Source organism: Pleurodeles waltl, chromosome 11 (assembly GCF_031143425.1).
Source record: "Pleurodeles waltl isolate 20211129_DDA chromosome 11, aPleWal1.hap1.20221129, whole genome shotgun sequence".
NCBI lineage: Eukaryota > Metazoa > Chordata > Amphibia > Caudata > Salamandridae > Pleurodeles > Pleurodeles waltl.
This window is the reverse complement of record NC_090450.1, coordinates 696,908,020-696,926,531: the sequence shown is the minus strand read 5'-3', so window position 1 is coordinate 696,926,531 and position 18,512 is coordinate 696,908,020. Positions and strand designations below refer to the sequence as shown.

Genomic DNA, 18,512 nt, shown 5'->3' with positions numbered 1-18,512 from the left:
AAATTCTATGGTTCCTGAAAGCATTAAACCTGTGAAGGGCCAACTGGGCAGCGTAGAGGTTTAGAGTGGGCATTTCGGTGATGATGGGTATTTAGGTTTTGAAGTAAGTGAAGTCAAACGGATTAAATGGCTGTATATTATGTAGGTGGTAATATAAGTGAAAAGAGATTAAAAAGCGGATTTGGGAAAGGTGGTTAAAAAGTAGATGTAGGGGCAGGATGCTCAATTTGCAAGTAGTAGCATAGGTGGCGTTGTTTGATGTAGTTTTAGATGGCAGGGTTGGAGTGGTGGGCCAATGTGAAGGGTGGGGAAGCGTTGGTGGCTGATACCTATCCCGTGGTGTCACACTAGAAGCAATATTGAGTGAAGGTAAGAGAGCAAAATGCACTTGGCGTGGAGTAAAGGGCCAATTGTGCTTGTTGCGGACTCAAATTATGCAGTTCTGTATCCAGAGATATCCTGCCTACCCAACATAGTCTTCAAGGTTCACATCACTTCAGAGTGACACCAAACTCCTTGGGGATCATGCATGCGTGGGTAGTTCTGGAGTGCTCAGCTCTGGTCTGTCCAGACAAATTGCATTAAAGAAGGTAAGCATCGGCCCCAAAAGATTGTTCCCATAATGGAAGACCCCTGGCCCTTTTGCCTCTGTTAAAAATCCCTTTCACCATTGCATTGAAGATTCCACATCTTGCCCACAAGGAGATAAGCTTGTGCATACTTTGACAACACCTTTCTCTTTTTCCTGCTCTTGTAGAGGTCGGCGACTTCCTGGCCCTGGATTTGGGCGGCACCAACTTCCGAGTCATGTTGGTGAAAGTGGGAGAAGACCTTGAAGGGCAGTGGAAGGTGGAGACCAAGAACCAGATGTACAGCATCCCAGAGGATGCCATGACAGGCACTGCAAAAATGGTAAGAAAGCGTCACACTGCAGTGGGCCTTAGGCAAATTTTCTTCTAGTTCACAAACTTATCACTGCAGTATCCAGCCAAGTTTTTGTTTTAGACACCCCAGCCTTCCTGGGGTATGGGTTATTCACATGCTACAATGTTGTGGAATCCCCAGAGATTATTTACAGTTTAGTGGATTCAGAATATATGCCAAACATTGGTAGATATTCTGTCTGCCCTGTTCAGATTGTATAGATTGATATACGCTGTAAATGTAGCACATTCTGTCCTATTTAGAGTGTATACATGCTTATTAACACTAGAAAAGGTGCCTGGAATATCCACAAGTCTCTAAATAACCCCCTTTCCACAACTCCAATTAAAAATGGAAAGACTAGAACCATGAGTGAAATCATGAGCAAACTGAAAGTTGCACAACCAGTCCAAAGTAGTGTTTGTATAGTGTCACTGGACGAATTGGTGACATTGTTTGTGTGATGACATGAATCAGTCATTGTTAGCAACACTGCCATATAACTGAGGAATTTTGAGCAACATCATGTAGGACACCATACTACTTCCAAGTACTGTGCTTTCCGAAGTCCCTCATCCTTATCTTAACATAATAGAGCTGTCATTCAAGGATAGTCTTTCTGTCCCTCTCTCCTTTGTCAGGTTAGGTGTTTGAACCCTTCAGCCAAATGGACTCTGCCATACGGTTTACTGACACTAATATTTGTGGACCTCCACTTCCGCATTCACATTTTTCCTAATTATCAGTGTCAGTACATCTATGAGTAAAACATATTGCCTATTGCCAATTCATTTTTATTAATTAATAACTCTCTTGGGCAATCATGGGTGGAAATGAATTCACTCTGTTCATTCATGGCATTGCAGAACCTTCTGTCAAGAGTTCTAGCAGTCTCCACTGCCTCTTAGGAAACCCAAACTCATAGGTCTTTAGTTCACTCAGGCAATTCACAAACATTGTGTGCTACCAGGTGAAACAAGCAGAAAACTAGACTCAGCTTTGCTGTCTTTTGGGAAGAATGGTCTCTCTCATCTCATGCTCAGTCAGCTTTCAGCTTTAGCTGCCTTAGCCAGAATCTTGTTCAACTCAGTCACCTGACCTTCTCAACTTTCAAACTTCTTCCATCAGATTACTCATATAGTCAATATTAAACTGCGTTTCACACAACCATTCTGAAACACTGCAGAGCATTCTCTCAATATGTCTTATCCACATGCTTAATCTGACTTACACAACACTCAACTGCGTGCAACTTTTACATATCAGTCAGCATGCCAGTTGAATGTAAATCTATGTGTGGTTTGTACAGATCTAATTTAATCATTTTGTGAGGTAATGGATTATCCAAAAGGAGTGAGGGTTTGATTTTGTGGGACAACCACGAACCAGTCATTTCAGAACTTAGTCATAGTCAGTTAGTGTAATATTATGGGTCAGATGTAGCCTATATTTGTGTGATTTGGTGGCTTACTCAGAGCTTGGTGTGGGGAGGTTTTGTTAGTTACCACCAGCTCTGGATCTTACCATGGTGAACATGTTGGGTTGTCACTGATGGATGGTTTCTATTCCCAGCTCTTTGATTACATTGCTGAGTGCATCTCTGACTACCTGGACAAACATAACATGAAGCACAAGAAACTGCCCCTTGGCTTCACTTTCTCCTTTCCTGTACGGCATGAGGATATTGATAAGGTAAGAGCGTTAGGGGAATGTTCTACTATCTGGGTGCAGAGGAAGAAACTGTGAACCTTCTCACAACTGCCAAGGGTGTCCATAGGTCTGTCCAGTCTTTGCTTCATCCAACCCCAAAATGCCTTTGGGCATTGATATAAGAAACACCTGGGCGTAAATTTATTGAAGGTTTGTGCTGGCACAAATTGCAGTGATGGATCCAGTATCATGCGAAAAAATATTTTGTGCTGAAAGTTGACCCCTGTGCAGTGCCCAAAAGTCTCTCGACAACTAATGGTAGTGTATACAAGAGGGTCTTATCAGCGCTGGGGGCAGCACAAAAAACGTAGGTTTTTGAGCAATGCCAGATCTACTAAAATAACTTGAGCTTACTTTTACCCACATTCTAATCCCATAGTTTGGCAGGCACAAGGAATATACCTATACGTTACTGTGAAGCACGTATCTTACATGTCTTACCCCTGTGCGGGTATCTACATCCAGGAATTTGTACTTGAGGCTGTACTTCCAGTTCCAATTCTAGGCTAGACACTGCTGGCTCACCTTTATATTGCAACATGAAGCTTGGCGTCATACAGAACAGCCAGATATAGCAAGCGCGCCACCGATGTCATCATCAGATGACTCTTAAATACGGTGCTGCAGTATTTTGTGCCCTTCGTGCAGCATAGTGCTGCAAGTTTTCAAGCAGTGCTCCATTTTGGGAAACCTGAGTCCTTGGTTCTAAGCCATGGTAGAGTGTATCCGAGGGTTAAATGAGTTAAAATTCAATCAATCTAAATATTTTAGATGTGCTCCAAGCTCCACGATCCTACATGTGCTACAAACCCCCATATTCGATCCAAGCTCGCCTGCTGTCTGCGGAAGTCCCTCTTCTTTCAGAAGATCCTTTGTAAAAACCTACCATATCCTGCTGAAGTCAACAAAATGTGGAGTTTCTCAGAGCCGCTTTGGTGTCACCCTTTCTCTGTCTGACATTCATTCCACAGGGTATTCTATTGAATTGGACGAAAGGCTTCACAGCCTCTGGGGCTGAAGGGAACAATGTTGTGGGACTTCTGAGAGATGCTATTAAAAGAAGAGGGGTGAGTCCTAAAATAAGATATGGGGTGACTTTCACTTTAATGTAAGAAGAATGAGGAAAAGACAGGGACACTTTACGTTTTTCAATGCTTTTGATATGTCTAAAGGCTTCTTTATTATTTTTGTTGTTTTGGCCCCTTGTTCCGTCACCACATTCGTGTTGACAGGATTTTGAGATGGACGTGGTTGCCATGGTTAATGACACAGTTGCCACCATGATCTCTTGCTACTACGAGGACCACATGTGTGAGGTCGGCATGATAGTGGGTGAGTATCCTGGACTCTTTACATCATTACTTTCTACCCGTGCTGGTTAATATTACTACAATCTATGCTGGTTTTGTATGGTTGGGAGGGAGCACTTGGTGGGAGAATGATCAGATGAGGCTCTTTCATATTAGTGCGTTCGTTTTCAACATGTTTTGCCTTTTAGTTCAATCCGTAACAGCCTTGACCACGAAGATGAGTATTTTTGGATGTGAGGTAAGATTACTGCAAACAGACTCTGCATTAAGATCAACAACTCACTAACCATCACCAGGACACACGTGATCATGAAAAAAGCCCTTAGATTAGGTGCCCTCACCTCCCAGACCTGTGGAAATGACATCTCTGATTCATGCCTGCAGACTGAAAACTGCTCTTGGGTTTCAGGAAAGATAAAGATAAAACCTGTCCCAGGATGGGGACTGGTAACGAGTATACACGAATGGAGAAATAGAAAGAAGACAAACAGTATTACATTAGGCAACTTTCCTTTGGTTTTAAAGCAGAAGTAGATTGTGATTTATTGGTTGCTGGTGCATGTGACACTTAACAATTACTCGTCAATTTAACCCACATCCGGTAACCAAGCAGTATCACAATCAGACTGTTTCAGGTGTGAATGCTCTGCATGTTGTGGAAAACGAATTTGATGATTGTTGTAATGTGAGATTCTGCTATCCTTCAGAAGGATGATTGGAAAATACGTTTGTTTGGGTGGAGGGATTACTCTCCTTTCCTTAACAAGCCAGCTCCCACAGGGAGCACGGAAAATAATTTTGAGAGTGCTTTCCCAGACAGATAATCAAGCTGTGAGGTAGTACGGACAATAACTCCCTCCACTGCCTTCACTTTTTTCAAATGACTTCTGGATCCTTTCCAATCAAGAAGCCACTTTGTACTAAAAGTAATTTATTCTGTGTCAGTCTGTGGGCACTATGCAGCGCAATTATCATACAGTCATCACTGCTTTGGAAGAGACCACCTTTTCAGTCCCCACCAGCTCCTTTAATCATGTGCCGTGTCACCTAAATGAATACAGCTTAAGTGAACGCTTGAGGAAGTGAGGAAAGCTACAAAATGTGCATGGAAGGGCCGCACTGGCTACATGGTTCCATGGAAAATGCTCGGTAGAGTGAGTACCAGTTGACTACTTTTAGGGGTGGATGGGCAAACTGACTTTCACATGCCTGGCATGGGAAACAGCCCCGAGGGGATACACATAGCCTTCCAGCTTTATTGTAGACATGTACACGATTCCCCGTCCCCTTGTTTCCCCCAAATCTTTCTAGCGGCAGACACATTTGCTACATTCTCTCACTACAATATGTGCAGTGCTTTAAATGGGCAGGTACTGTCCGGTACTGAGTGCCTGCACTTCTTTAATTTGAAGGGGAGAGTACCTGCACTTCTCAGTAGCAAACAGGTACTCTAAATGGAGAGCACCTGCACTTCTCAGCACTGTTGCAGTACATTACAGTGGATGAGTACAGACACTTCTCAGTAGCAAACAGGTACTCTAAATGGAGAGTACCTGCACTTCTGTATTTCCATTTGATGCACTGAATACGTGGCTCTAATTAATACATTTTCTAGGACTGATTTTAATTTCCAGACCATGACGGGCGCAGGAACACATTTCTAAGCCTCCAAAAATGTTTGTGGATGGAGGTAAGTCCACTACAAACTTTTGGATACTGTGCTCAAGTCCTTACAAATGTGTATGAATGATACTAACGCCACAATAAATGCTTGCTGGTTTAGTTAAAGGTACAATAAATATACGTGAATGACCAACAATTGTGTATTCGTGCACGTAACGCTACTAAAATATAGCCTCATTAAAGGTTTGTGAGCAGAGTTTAATGCTACTTCATCTCAGTCAATTAAAATTAGACTATCAGGCCCTTGAGTCCTGAAAAACACTATTTATCCAATTCAGTGTTGGCAGTGGTAGTCAAGTGGTATGTTGTGTACATTCCCTTGTGGGTAAAGCCTCCAAATCCCACAGTTACAGTTAACTTTTTCAAATGTTAGAGAATGCCAACACCATTTCACTACTCCTGTAAACGCTGCATTACATCTTTTTAGAGATGAACAATAATAGACGATAGTCGGCAGGTGTTTTATAACCTATATTACTGACTTGTAATTTCATTTGGCCTGGTAGGAGCAGGCAACACATTTCTTCCCATCTTTTGGCACGCAGGCCTGCAGCTGTTTCATGGCTGTAAACATACACACAAACAAGTATAAACATTTGATGTGGAACTGAATGTACTCACCATAAACAACAGTAAATGTCATTTTACTTATAGTTCGGTGAGTTTATCAGGCATCATTTTCACACTATGAGAACAGTATTTGCGTTGTAACATGGTAGAAAAAAGAGGCATGTGGCCATGAACAGTGGACGTGTCAAACTGTGAGTTAATTGTTAGTATAAATATGTATTTCTTGACATATCAGAGAGATAGGAAACTAGTGATGTGAGGGGAGTAGAGTAGAGATCTGGGTAGCAAAGTGCACATTGTGAGAAGTATTCACATAATAGTTTAGAATCTGTAAAGGTCAGAGTATTTAAGAGAGGGCATTTATACAAAAGATGGTGGTATCTATGATATGTTATGGTAGGGGAGGATATATGTAATGGTCAATCAGACCAGCTATGTATCTGGAGCTGATATCAAAGCCATGATGCGGTAGGTAATAGCTGTGGGAGAATTGTTCAACGCAGGAAACAGGGAAGTGCAGCTAAGCCTTGGCCCCTGATTGGACTTGGGGCAACCAGTCAGGACTTCAGGGGTAGTCTGTTAGAGCTCCTAGCCCACAAAATGGTGATAATGAAGCAGCTGCGCCGTGGGTGTGCCAGTGGCGCGCTGAGGATAAGCCTGTCTGCGTCATGCTGGGGCCTGGGGCTAGCACCATGAACAAATATTGGACTATTTCCCTGAGCAACATAAACAGCTTGACTCTTCTAGCTAGCTTCAACAAAGGCAAAACTACAAGAGTGGAATATTCTCAAGAGCAATTTAGCAGATACTAAATTTCCCTTTTCACCAGTGCATTCTGCCATAGATTTACCCAAGTACCCTGCTACCTCCAATACCAACCAGATCTCAGTAATTTATCTTAATACTAGATCCATGGTCAAGCATCAGCTGGAAATCTTTCAGTTACTCGATTCAGAATCCCCTGACATTCTGTTCCTAATAGAAACTTGGTTAATGGATGAATTCTCCCCGGCTATACTAGCTGCACCACCACTAGGATATTACCTAATCCAAGCAAATAGACCTACCTGCAATACCGGGGAAGGAGTGGCTGCTGTAATTAGGAATCATTTTACATTCTGTCATCTTAAATCTTTTATTATCCCTTTGGCTGACTGTTTTTTGATCAAGCTTGACTCCCATCTCTATCCCCTTGTCGGTGTAGTAGTGTATAAACCTCCGAATTATATGTGGAAATTCCCATAACTATTAGCAGAATCTTTACCCCCAGTTAGTAATTGGATCATGCTAAAATCCTTTCAATAGGTGATTTTAACTACTGGGCAAAACGAAAGCCGGAGGTTGCACCTCTGTGGAGCTAACCAACTTGCTCAGTAATCTCAAACTTAAATAACATGTGTCCCTACCTACTCATAATTAAGGTCATATGCTAGACCAGGTATGGACAACTAACTTATCCTTGACTAATCTCTCACTCTGTGTGTATGGTCTGATCATTATTTCATTAGAGTCTACTTAAATGGACGTATCCCACTGAAAAATGCCTTATGTCCTGGAATCCCTTCCGGGAACTGGTCTTGGGTAGACTCCAACTCCGTTTGTGATTCTCTGTCGCTCATGCTACCTACATCACAGAATTGTTTAAATCCTCAGGAGGAAGAAATGACCAGCTGGTTAACTATTGCCAGTAACATCCATGCCCCGGTTCGGAAATCTAAACAGGTCAGACGCCACAAGGCAACCAAATGGTTTTCTGATGATCATTAAAAAAAAACAAATCCATTCTTCGGCGTACAAAATGCAAATGGTGGACTAATTATTCTCCTGAGGACAAGGAAGCTTATACTCTATGTCTCAAAGGTTACAGAAGCTTAATTAAACAGGCAAAAGCTGCTTTCTTTTCCAATAGTATATTAAGTTCAATGAATAAATCAAAGGACATTTTTAACATAGTCTCTGAATTATCAAATCTTGACAGAGTGACTATACCCTTTCTTCCTGCACAGAATTTATGTGACACTTTTAATACTTTCTTTGAAGAAAAATTTAAGGACCTGATTTAGATCTTGGCGGAGGGGAATACTCTGTCACAAATGTGACGGATATCCCGTCCACCATATTACAATCTCATTATAGCCTATAGAGATCGTAATAAGGTGGACGGGAAATTCATCTCGAGTATTCCCTCCGCCAAGATCTAAATCAGGCCCTAAGTCAATAAAGGATAGCATACAGGTAAGCATTTCATTCAATTCAGCACTCCCAGATATTAAGAAACAATTTACCGTATCTGAATTTCCCACCCTTACCAAATATTGCCTCACAGACCTATTGTTAATAGTCAAATCAGGTTCCCCAAACAACGTCGGCTCCCGTAAAATACTAAAAACAGTTTTCTCAGAACTCGCGATGTAGCTCTTTCTCTCCTCAATCAATCCCTTTGTCAAGGTATGGTTCCTGATACCTTTAAAGAGGAAATAGTGATCCCTCTTCAAAAGAAATCCGGCGATGATCCTCTCATCTTGAAAAACTACTACTCCACCTCCCAGTTGCCATACTTGGCGAAGGTTCTTGAAGCACATGCTGCCAAACATTTTTGTTCATTCTTAGAAGAATTTGAATTCCTTGACCCCCATCAGGCAGGCTTCCTGCCAGCCCATTCAACTGAAGGTGTCATTCTTTCAATTGTAGACAATAAGTGGGTGGCGGCCGATAGAGGCACAACCCAGGTGCTGGTCCTTTTAGATCTCTCTGCGGCCTTCAAATCAGTTAACCATGAGTTACTGGTGGGCTGTGTCAAGGCAGCAGGCCTTTAGGACTCGACACTGGCATTGACTGTATCTTTTCTAAAGGATCGCTGACAGTCTGTCCAGCTGTTTCCTTTCAAATCCTCTAAGGTCCAGCTATTGTGTGGGGTTCATCAAGAGTCTTCTGTGCCCCTCATCTTTTCAACTTGTATATTCGACCCCTAATATATTGCCTCAAGAAGATGAATGTGAGAATATACAATTACATGGATGGCATGCAGCTGCTCTTTACCATTGATGATTCCATTGAAGCCAAAGAAATATTCCAAAATTCTATGCTGTTATATATAGATTGGATGAATAACAATCATCTGAAGCTGAACTGTGATAAAACTGAAATTTTTATAAGTCAAAATAAACTCGTGAGGTAGAACCTTCCCCTCTGGCCTCCATCATTGGGTACCTACATCTGGAACTCCTTCCCCCAGGAGATCAGATCCACCTCTTGGTATCAGATTAACAAATTCTGATGGTGAGTAAGCCTCTGTTACCTAGCGCCATGAAAACGTATGGTGTACGTGCGCTCTATAAATATATGTAACATAACTTAATGAGGTAACAGATTAGCACAGGTAGTTCGAAGGGTGCATGTTATGTGCATGATATGAGGTGGTGGTTGGTATAGGTAGTTTAATAAGTGCTTGCAAAGTGGTCCAAAATCAACAAAAGCAATAGTAGCTTAAATGGGTTACTTTGACAATAAAGGAGCGTAGATTTCAATGTAAGGCGGAAGAGAGTGTTCTGTGTAGCAGGAAATAGGACAAATATTCATCATCACTGGAATCATAGAGAATTTGATAAATGAAGAGAGGATTCATGGGTTGTCCAGGAAGTGAGTGCAGCATAGTGGCTGAAGGGTCTGCAGGAAGGTGCTAAAATGGCCTCCAGGGAAAGAGGGGATGGTACATGGGATGTAAATTCCCAATAGCATTCGTGGCATAACATGGAAAGGGGAAAGGATATATCTGAAGCAGGGTCTGCTTTATAATACCTCCTTGGTCAAGTTGAATCTGGAAAAATCACGAGCAAGGAAGCAGTGTCTCGGGTTCCTGCAGCCTCTATGGATTGGTGGGAAGGAGGTCGTTATTTCCTGTTGTGAAGCCGATGGAAACGGAAATACAACATGCATGGTACCAACAACTGTCTTGAAGATGAAGTGCATTATGCGTCTGACAGAGTTTTTGTAAAACTAACCATTACGTCAAAAGGAGTTTGTATTGTGTAAGAGAAAACATACATTGTTGCGGCATGAGATGTGAGTTGATTTGTGGATACCTTCGAAAGGAAAGTCCAGATAATTGTACAAGTAAAACCTTCCATGGGTTGCCATTTTCTATAAGTCAAAGCATAGTAGTACTTCTGTGGTGGCCACCTTGAATGGCCATGATGCAAAGCTTGCATTGCTCTCACATAAAAAGTATGGTAATACAATATTTAATTGTTTGGCAAACCGATTCTTGTTTTTCAAGTGGGAACTTATTGTACGTGGCCAATAGTTAACAAAAAGTACATCATGTGGCATAATAGTCTGAAAGAGTCTGCAGTGTATATCAGTTACTCCTCCCTGTAAGCACTGAGTAGAACGTAGAATGGTTTTAAAAAACAGATATAGGTTGTTAACACTTTTTATACTAATTATGGTGCAAACTTTCCATCAGATAGAAAGATACTTATAGGAATGAGTGAACATATCTTGGACTCTTTGATCAGGTATCAGTCACCATCAAGGTCCATATGTATCATGCGTTGTGTAAAGCTTATTCCCATAGCAACAAATACAATAATGCTTTTCCAATTTATGTTTTCAGATTGGAATATAAAGAAGTATAAACTTATTTGGAGCAACCAATAATTAAGACAAATATGCATCCTGTATTAGAACATTGAAAAGTTGAGAGCTGTTTTGAAGACAGTGGAGCAGCAGCGGACAATATAAACTGGTATAGGCCCCCTGCTCTCAACATTTCAGTGTTCTAAGTACACAGCCTCTGCCCTTCTCTTTCCCCTGCCTCTCCAAAATATATGGAGTAGGCAGGGGAAAGCGTAAGGCGGAGGCTGTGCTGCAGGGCACATAAGAACCTTCCTCCGGTAGGTCACAGAGTCCCTGGAGCCTTGAAAGAAAGAAGGGAGAATGCTGCTTAGCTCCTGGGTTGGTTGAATGAGAAAAAGCAGTTTAGCTGAGTCCAGGGAGAACCAGTGGCAGACTTCACTCACTTTCACAGTTATCACTGTGAATATTCAACAACTAACAGCCAGGGGTGTAGCTTGGCCAGTAAGATTGGGGGGGGGGGGGGGTTTGGGGGGGATCAGATTTCCCAATAATCATGCTGACACATAATGTTAAAATAAATAATAGGACAAAGCAGGGCACGCAAGAGGGGCTTCAGGGGCAATGGGAAGGAAAAGGAATGTGGATTGGTAGGGGTACTAAGTGAGAGAAAGCACATTATTTTGTGAAATAACCAACATTTTTTAAATCTTTCCAGATAGAGAGAGGGAGAGAGTGTGTGTGCGTTTTTGTATATGTGTATAAACATTCCTGGTGAAATCCGACAGACACCTCACTATACCCGACTGAAAGCACCTGTACCCAACTTTTTAACACAAAATACATTTACTAGGAGGGCATAACACTAGGGTGACCAGAATTTAAAGCCAAAAAGCGGGACATTTCACAAAAATACAAGAAGAACTACAATTTTACTTAAACCAAGTGCACAGAATGAAGGCGCTTATCAGCATAGAATTACAGAAGAGGCCCTAAAAACATAAATAAAATGCAATATGTAATGTCAGGTTCATGCCTGTTAATTAAATTCCTTTCTTTTAACAGCTGGTAACTCTCCCTGCTTTGGCAAAGATAAAAAAGCACCATCTGATAGAGACTTCTAGCTGAAGCTTCCTTACCTTAGAATTCCCTGGCGTCAGCTTTGAATCCGGAATTTTTCTGCTGAGCAGTACCCTGCGCGCACTGTCGGGCGGCGTCGTTCGGATCCACGTGCGTCGACCAGCTCCACGTGCCTCGTCAGCGTCGTTGGAGCCGTCTATGACGTCACGGTTTTCTATATAGACGCGTCTCAGCGCGCGTACGTCAGTTCTTTTCCTTCCGCGCCGGTTGAGCGCAGTTCGGGAAAGAGCTACCCTTCTTTGACGGTTTGTCAAGGCTTTTTTGACTGTTTGAAGTCAGGTCTTCGAGAAAGACAGGGTTCAAGCCGTGTGGTGTGTTGTCATCGCACCATGTCGGTGACGGACCCGCACCATGTTTGTCTTTGGTGCCTGGAGAAGGGCCACGACTCCACCTCGTGCTTCGACTGTCGGGCCATGGCTCCGAAGGCCTTGAGGGAGAGATCCCTCAAGCTTCTCGCGGCCAGACATTCATCCTCGGTCAGCGCGACTCTGCGGAGGTCACAGTCCTGCAGTAGGAGGAGGTCGTGGCACCACTCCCGGAGCCCCAAGTCCTCTTCCTCGCATTCAAGGTCATCTGACGGTAAGAGGCACAAGAAGAAGAAGAAGTCCAAGCGGACTTCGTCTTCGGCACGCCCGTCGGCCGACGAGACATCTGTGGAACGTTGACATTCTGAGCGCGGTTCCACGGAGCCGTCGCCAGGTCCGACTTCGCGTCTTCCCCCTTTTCTGGGGACCAGATCGACCCCCGCACAGATTAAAGAATTTTACGAGGCCATGCATCTTGATTTTGAGCGGGCTGCACCCTTGAAGGGGGGTTTGGGCCCGCGGGGTCAGCAGGGTCCCCTTTGGATTCGACGTCGGCGGCTTCGGCCTCGGTGCCGTTGGGGACCCCAGGATCCGATACTGGATCCGGACCAGCGCCTGTCCCTCACAGTCGACCTCCTCTGGCGCCAGGTCTGACGTCGACGATTACGCCACCGGCGCCCACCGGTGGTAGCCCCATCCTTATTCCAGATGATCCGGAGCCGGAGCGACATCGTACGACGTCGACTTCAACGTAGCCAGTTTGGCCCAGATCATTGTCTGAGCATTATTTAGATCGGCCAGACGCAGGAGAGGAATGGGAGGGGTCTGAGGACCCTTTAGAATGTGGCTTGTAGCAGGACTGGTATGAGGATCTAGGGGAGGCCAGTGGTCTGGACACGTCTCCAGATGCTGGTATGCTCTCTCCTCCTAATGTGGCTACGGAGGAGGGTGCTTCATTTGCTATGGTGGTGCGTAGGGCAGCTGAGGTCTTGGACCTAGATTTTCCTACGGTGCCAGTCAGGACGAATATCCTGCCAGAAGTGCTTCAACCGGGGGTGACAACATCAGAGCCGATGTTGCCCTTCAATGAGGCTCTTACAGACGTCCTTCTGGGTACATGGTTCAAACCCAGCACAGGGGCTCCTGTGAATAGGACGGTCGGCTGCCGCCATAGACCCGCTTCGAGCAACCATAGTTTCCTGACTCAACATCAAGCAAGAACCCTCACTCTAGTCAGGGTAAGTCACACACAATCCAAAATCAGCCTGTGCTCACCCTCCGGTAGCTTGGCACGAGCAGTCAGGCTTAACTTAGAAGGCAATGTGTAAAGCATTTGTGCAATAAATCATACAACACCATAGCATAACACCACAAAAATACACCACACAGTGTTTAGAAAAATATATAATATTTATCTGGGTATCTTCAGGTCAAAACGATCAAAGTTGCAATACGAATTTGTAAAGATATCACTGAAAAGTGATAGAGAGTGTCTTAAGTCTTTAGAAAGTAAACAAAGTCTCTTTCAAACACAAAGTACCTGGTTTCTGGTGGAAAATCTCCTCAGAGGGCCACAGGAGAAGAGGTGCGTGGAAAACTGGTGTGTGCGTCGATTTCTCCTCAGCACACACGGACTTGCGTCGTTATTTTCCACGCGGGGAGTCGGGCGTCGTCTTCCGGCGCGCGGACAGTCTCTTACTGTGGTTTGCGGGGAGTACCAGATGTCCTGGGTCTGTGCGTGGATTTTCCTGCTTGTTTTCCGGCTGCGCGTCGTTCTGCGGGGCTGCGCGTCGAAGTTTCGATCTCACGGCAGGCGTTGCGTCGATTTCTCCTGGAAAGTCGGGCGGCGTTGTCCTTGCGAGGCTGTGCGTCGAAGTTTCGATCTCACAGCAGGCGTCGCGTCGATTTCTCCTGCGGAGTCGGGCGGCGTTGTCCTTGCGAGCCCGTGCGTCAAAGTTTTGATCTCACGGCAGGCGTCGCGTCGATTTCTCCCGGGAAGTCGGGCGGCGTTGTCCTTGCGAGGCCGTGCGTCAAAGTTTCGGTCGACCCGAAGACGTCGCGTTGATCAGCGTCGGTGTGCGGAGTTTTTCTTGCCGCGGAACAAGCTGTGCGTCAAAAAGTTCGGCGCACGGAGCGTCCAAGAGGAAGAGAGAAGTCTTTTTGGTCCTGAGACTTCAGGGAACAGGAGGCAAGCTCTATCCAAGCCCTTGGAGAGCACTTTTACAGCCAGACAAGAGTTCAGCAAGGCAGCAGGCCAACAGCAAGGCAGCAGTCCTTTGTAGAAAAGCAGACAGATGAGTCCTTTGAGCAGCCAGGCAGTTCTTCTTGGCAGGATGTAGTTTCTGGTTCAGGTTTCTTCTCCAGCAAGTGTCTGATGAGGTAGGGCAGAGGCCCTGTTTTATACTAAGTTGTGCCTTTGAAGTGGGGGTGACTTCAAAGAGTGTCTAAGAAATGCACCAAGCCCCCTTTCAGTTCAATCCTGTCTGCCAGAGTCCCAGTAGGGGGTGTGGCAGTCCTTTGTGTGAGGGCAGGCCCTCCACCCTCCCAGCCCAGGAAGACCCATTCAAAATGCAGATGTATGCAAGTGAGGCTGAGTACCCTGTGTTTGGGGTGTGTCTGAGGGAATGCACAAGGAGCTGTCAACTAAACCTAGCCAGATGTGGATTGAAGGGCACAACAAGATTTTAGTGCAAAGAAATGCTCACTTTCTAAAAGTGGCATTTCTAGAATAGTAATATTAAATCCGACTTCACCAGTCAGCAGGATTTTATATTACCATTCTGGCCATACTAAATATGACCTTCCTGCTCCTCTCAGATCAGCAGCTGCCACTTCAACAATGTATGAGAGCAGCCCCAATGTTAGCCTATGAAGGGAGCAGGCCTCACAGTAGTGTAAAAACGAATTTAGGAGTTTTACACTACCAGGACATATAACCACACAAGTACATGTCCTGCCTTTTACCCACACAGCACCCTGCTCTAGGGGTTACCTAGGGCACACATTAGGGGTGACTTATGTATAGAAAAAGGGGAGTTCTAGGCTTGGCAAGTACCTTTAAATGCCAAGTCGAAGTGGCAGTGAAACTGCACACACAGGCCTTGCAATGGCAGGCCTGAGACAAGGTTAAGGGGCTACTGAGGTGGGTGGCACAACCAGTGCTGCAGGCCCACTAGTAGCATTTAATCTACCTGCCCTAGGCACATGTAGTGCACTCTACCAGGGACTTACAAGTAAATTAAATAGTCAATCATGGATAAACCAATCAGTAGTACAATTTACACAGAGAGCATATGCACTTTAGCACTGGTTAGCAGTGGTAAAGTGCCCAGAGGTCAAAATCCAACAACAACAGGTCAGAAAAAATAGGAGGAAGGAGGCAAAAAGTTTGGGGATGTCCCTGTCAAAAAGCCAGGTCCAACAACACCCCACTCCTGAGAGCTTGGTTGTCCAGGCCTCTACTTCCCGTGGTGCCTTCCCTTCTGCTGCCCCGGATAGGGAATTCAAGAGGCTGGACCAGCTTGGGAAGAAGATGTTTTCTTCCACCAGCCTGGCATTGAGGTCCGTAAACACCTCTTGCCTATTGGGCCGTTATTCCCATACTTTATGGGATACGGTGGCACAGGTGCTGCCCTAGGTCACGGAGGGCGTACGGGACACTCTCACCCAGGCTGTCAAGGATGGGAGAGATGCAGCCAAGTTTACGATCAGGTGTGGTTTGGACACGACTGACTTGCTGGGCAGAGCGATTTCATTGTCAGTGGCCCTACGTCACCACGCCTGGCTACGTTCAACTGGTTTCTCAGGGGATGTTCAGTCCAGCTTGATGGATATGCCCTTTGATGGCTTTCGCCTTTTTGGCGACAAGGCAGACTCCGCGCTTGAGAGGTTCAAGGATTCTCGAGCTACGGCCAGATCCTTGGGCCTTTCAGTGCCAGCACGACTGCAGTCTGTCTTTCGCCCCTTCTGAGGCTTCCGAAGGGGCGTAGTATCACGCCAGCCACAGTTTAGCCACCGTCCTCAGGCTTCACAATATCCTGTAAGAGGACATGGTCGTGGTACCATCAGACCCTGAGGGTCTGGCCAGAGGTCGGCCACCACACAGCCCCCCTCCACTACACCCAAGCCCTCCTAGTATGGTTCTGCAGGATCACATCCGTCAAGTTGGAGGGAGGATTCATTTTCATCTCCCTAACTGGCTTTCCATCACAACGGACAAGTGCGTCCTGCAGATCATATGGAAGGGCTTCTCCCTTCCCTTCCAGTCATTCCCTCCATCTATCCCTCCGACAAAGGAATGGCTGATGGAAGACCATCTGGTTTTGCTCCGCGAGGAAGTTACGGCTCTCTTGGCCAAGGGAGCCATAGAAAGAGTCCCGATATCAGAAGTAGGCAGTGGTTGTTATTCCCGCTACTTTCTGATTCCCAAAAAGAACAAAGGCCTTCGCCCTATCTTGGATTTAAGGGACGTCAATCTCTTCCTCAAGAAGGAGAAATTCAAGATGCTCACTCTTGCTCAGGTTTTGTCGGCCCTAGACCAAGGAGACTGGATGGTAGTGTTGGATTTGCAGGATGCCTATTTCCACATTCCTACCCTGCCAGCCCACAGGTGTTACCTGCGGTTCAAGGTGGGCCACGAGCACTTTCAGTTTACCGTGCTTCCTTTTGGTCTCACCAGTGCCCCTCAGGTGCTCACAAAGGTGATGGCGGTGGTGGCAGCTCATCTGCGCAGGTCAGGGATTTTAGTCTTCCCCTACCTAGACGATTGGCTGCTGAAGGCTCCTATGCCCCAGCCTCTTGTCACCCACCTCCAGACGACGGCCATCTGGTTTTGCTCCGCGAGGAAGTTACGGCTCTCTTGGCCAAGGGAGCCATAGAAAGAGTCCCGATATCAGAAGTAGGCAGTGGTTGTTATTCCCGCTACTTTCTGATTCCCAAAAAGAACAAAGGCCTTCGCCCTATCTTGGATTTAAGGGACGTCAATCTCTTCCTCAAGAAGGAGAAATTCAAGATGCTCACTCTTGCTCAGGTTTTGTCTGACCTAGACCAAGGAGACTGGATGGTAGTGTTGGATTTGCAGGATGCCTATTTCCACATTCCTACCCTGCCAGCCCACAGGTGTTACCTGCGGTTCAAGGTGGGCCACGAGCACTTTCAGTTTACCGTGCTTCCTTTTGGTCTCACCAGTGCCCCTCAGGTGCTCACAAAGGTGATGGCGGTGGTGGCAGCTCATCTGCGCAGGTCAGGGATTTTAGTCTTCCCCTACCTAGACGATTGGCTGCTGAAGGCTCCTATGCCCCAGCCTCTTGTCACCCACCTCCAGACGACGGCAGACCTCCTGCATTCGCTGGGGTTCACTATAAATGTGCCGAAGTCACACCTGACTCCCTCTCAGAAGCTCACTTTCATCGGAGCTGTTCTGGACACAGTGCAGTATTGGGCCTATCCTCCCAAACAGCGGGTCCAGGATATTCAGGTTATGATACTGATGTTTTGGCCTCTATCCTGGATTTCGGTGAGACAGACTCTGAGGCTGTTGGTACTCATGGCTTCCTGCATCCTATTGGTCAAGCATGCCAGATGGCGCATGAGGGCTCTGCAGTGGGACCTGAAGTTCCAATGGGCACAGCATCAGGGAAATCTTACTGACGTGGTTCAGATCTCGGAGGGGACTGCAAAGGATCTGCAGTGGTGGTTAGTGAACTGCAATTGGGTCAAAGGCAGACTCCTTTCCCTTCCCCAACCAGATCTAACAGTAGTGACAGATGCGTCACTTCTGGGATGGGGCGGCCATCTGGGAGAGGTGGAGATCAGAGGTCACTGGTCTCCGGCGGGATCTGGGCTCCACATCAACTTGCTGGAGCTTCGGGCGATCTGACTAGCATTAAAAGCATTTCTTCCTGTTGTGAAAGGGAAGGTGGTGCAGGTGTTCACGGACAACACTACCGCAATGTGGTACTGCAACAAGCAGGGCGGTGTGGGGTCGTGGATCCTTTGTCAAGAGGCTTTACTTCTCTGGACATGGCTGGAACAGCAGGGCATGGCCCTGGTGGTTCAACACCTGGCACGTTCTCTGACCGCCAGGGCGGACGAGCTCAGCCGAAAATGCTTAGAGGATCACAAATGGTGTCTCCATCCAGAGGTGGCACAAGGACTCATTCAGCAGTGGGGAGAGCCTTGGTTAGATCTGTTCGCCTCCGTGGAGAACGCGCAATGTCAGCAGTTTTGGGCGTTGGAGTTTCCAAGGGGGCGATCGCTAGGTGGCGTTTTTCGTCGCGAGTGGAGTTCAGGTCTC

General features: G+C 45.8%; 1 protein-coding gene across 1 annotated transcript in view; it reads left to right on the top strand.

Annotated features, from left to right (window-relative positions):
- GCK (glucokinase) overlaps positions 1-18,512 on the top strand; it is a 177,428-nt gene that overhangs the window by 113,025 nt on the left and 45,891 nt on the right. Inside the window, exons 3-6 of the mRNA XM_069214259.1 lie at positions 758-912; positions 2,497-2,616; positions 3,606-3,701; positions 3,867-3,966. Coding sequence (XP_069070360.1) covers positions 758-912; positions 2,497-2,616; positions 3,606-3,701; positions 3,867-3,966 — 471 coding nt within the window. The remainder of the gene's footprint in view (positions 1-757; positions 913-2,496; positions 2,617-3,605; positions 3,702-3,866; positions 3,967-18,512) is intronic.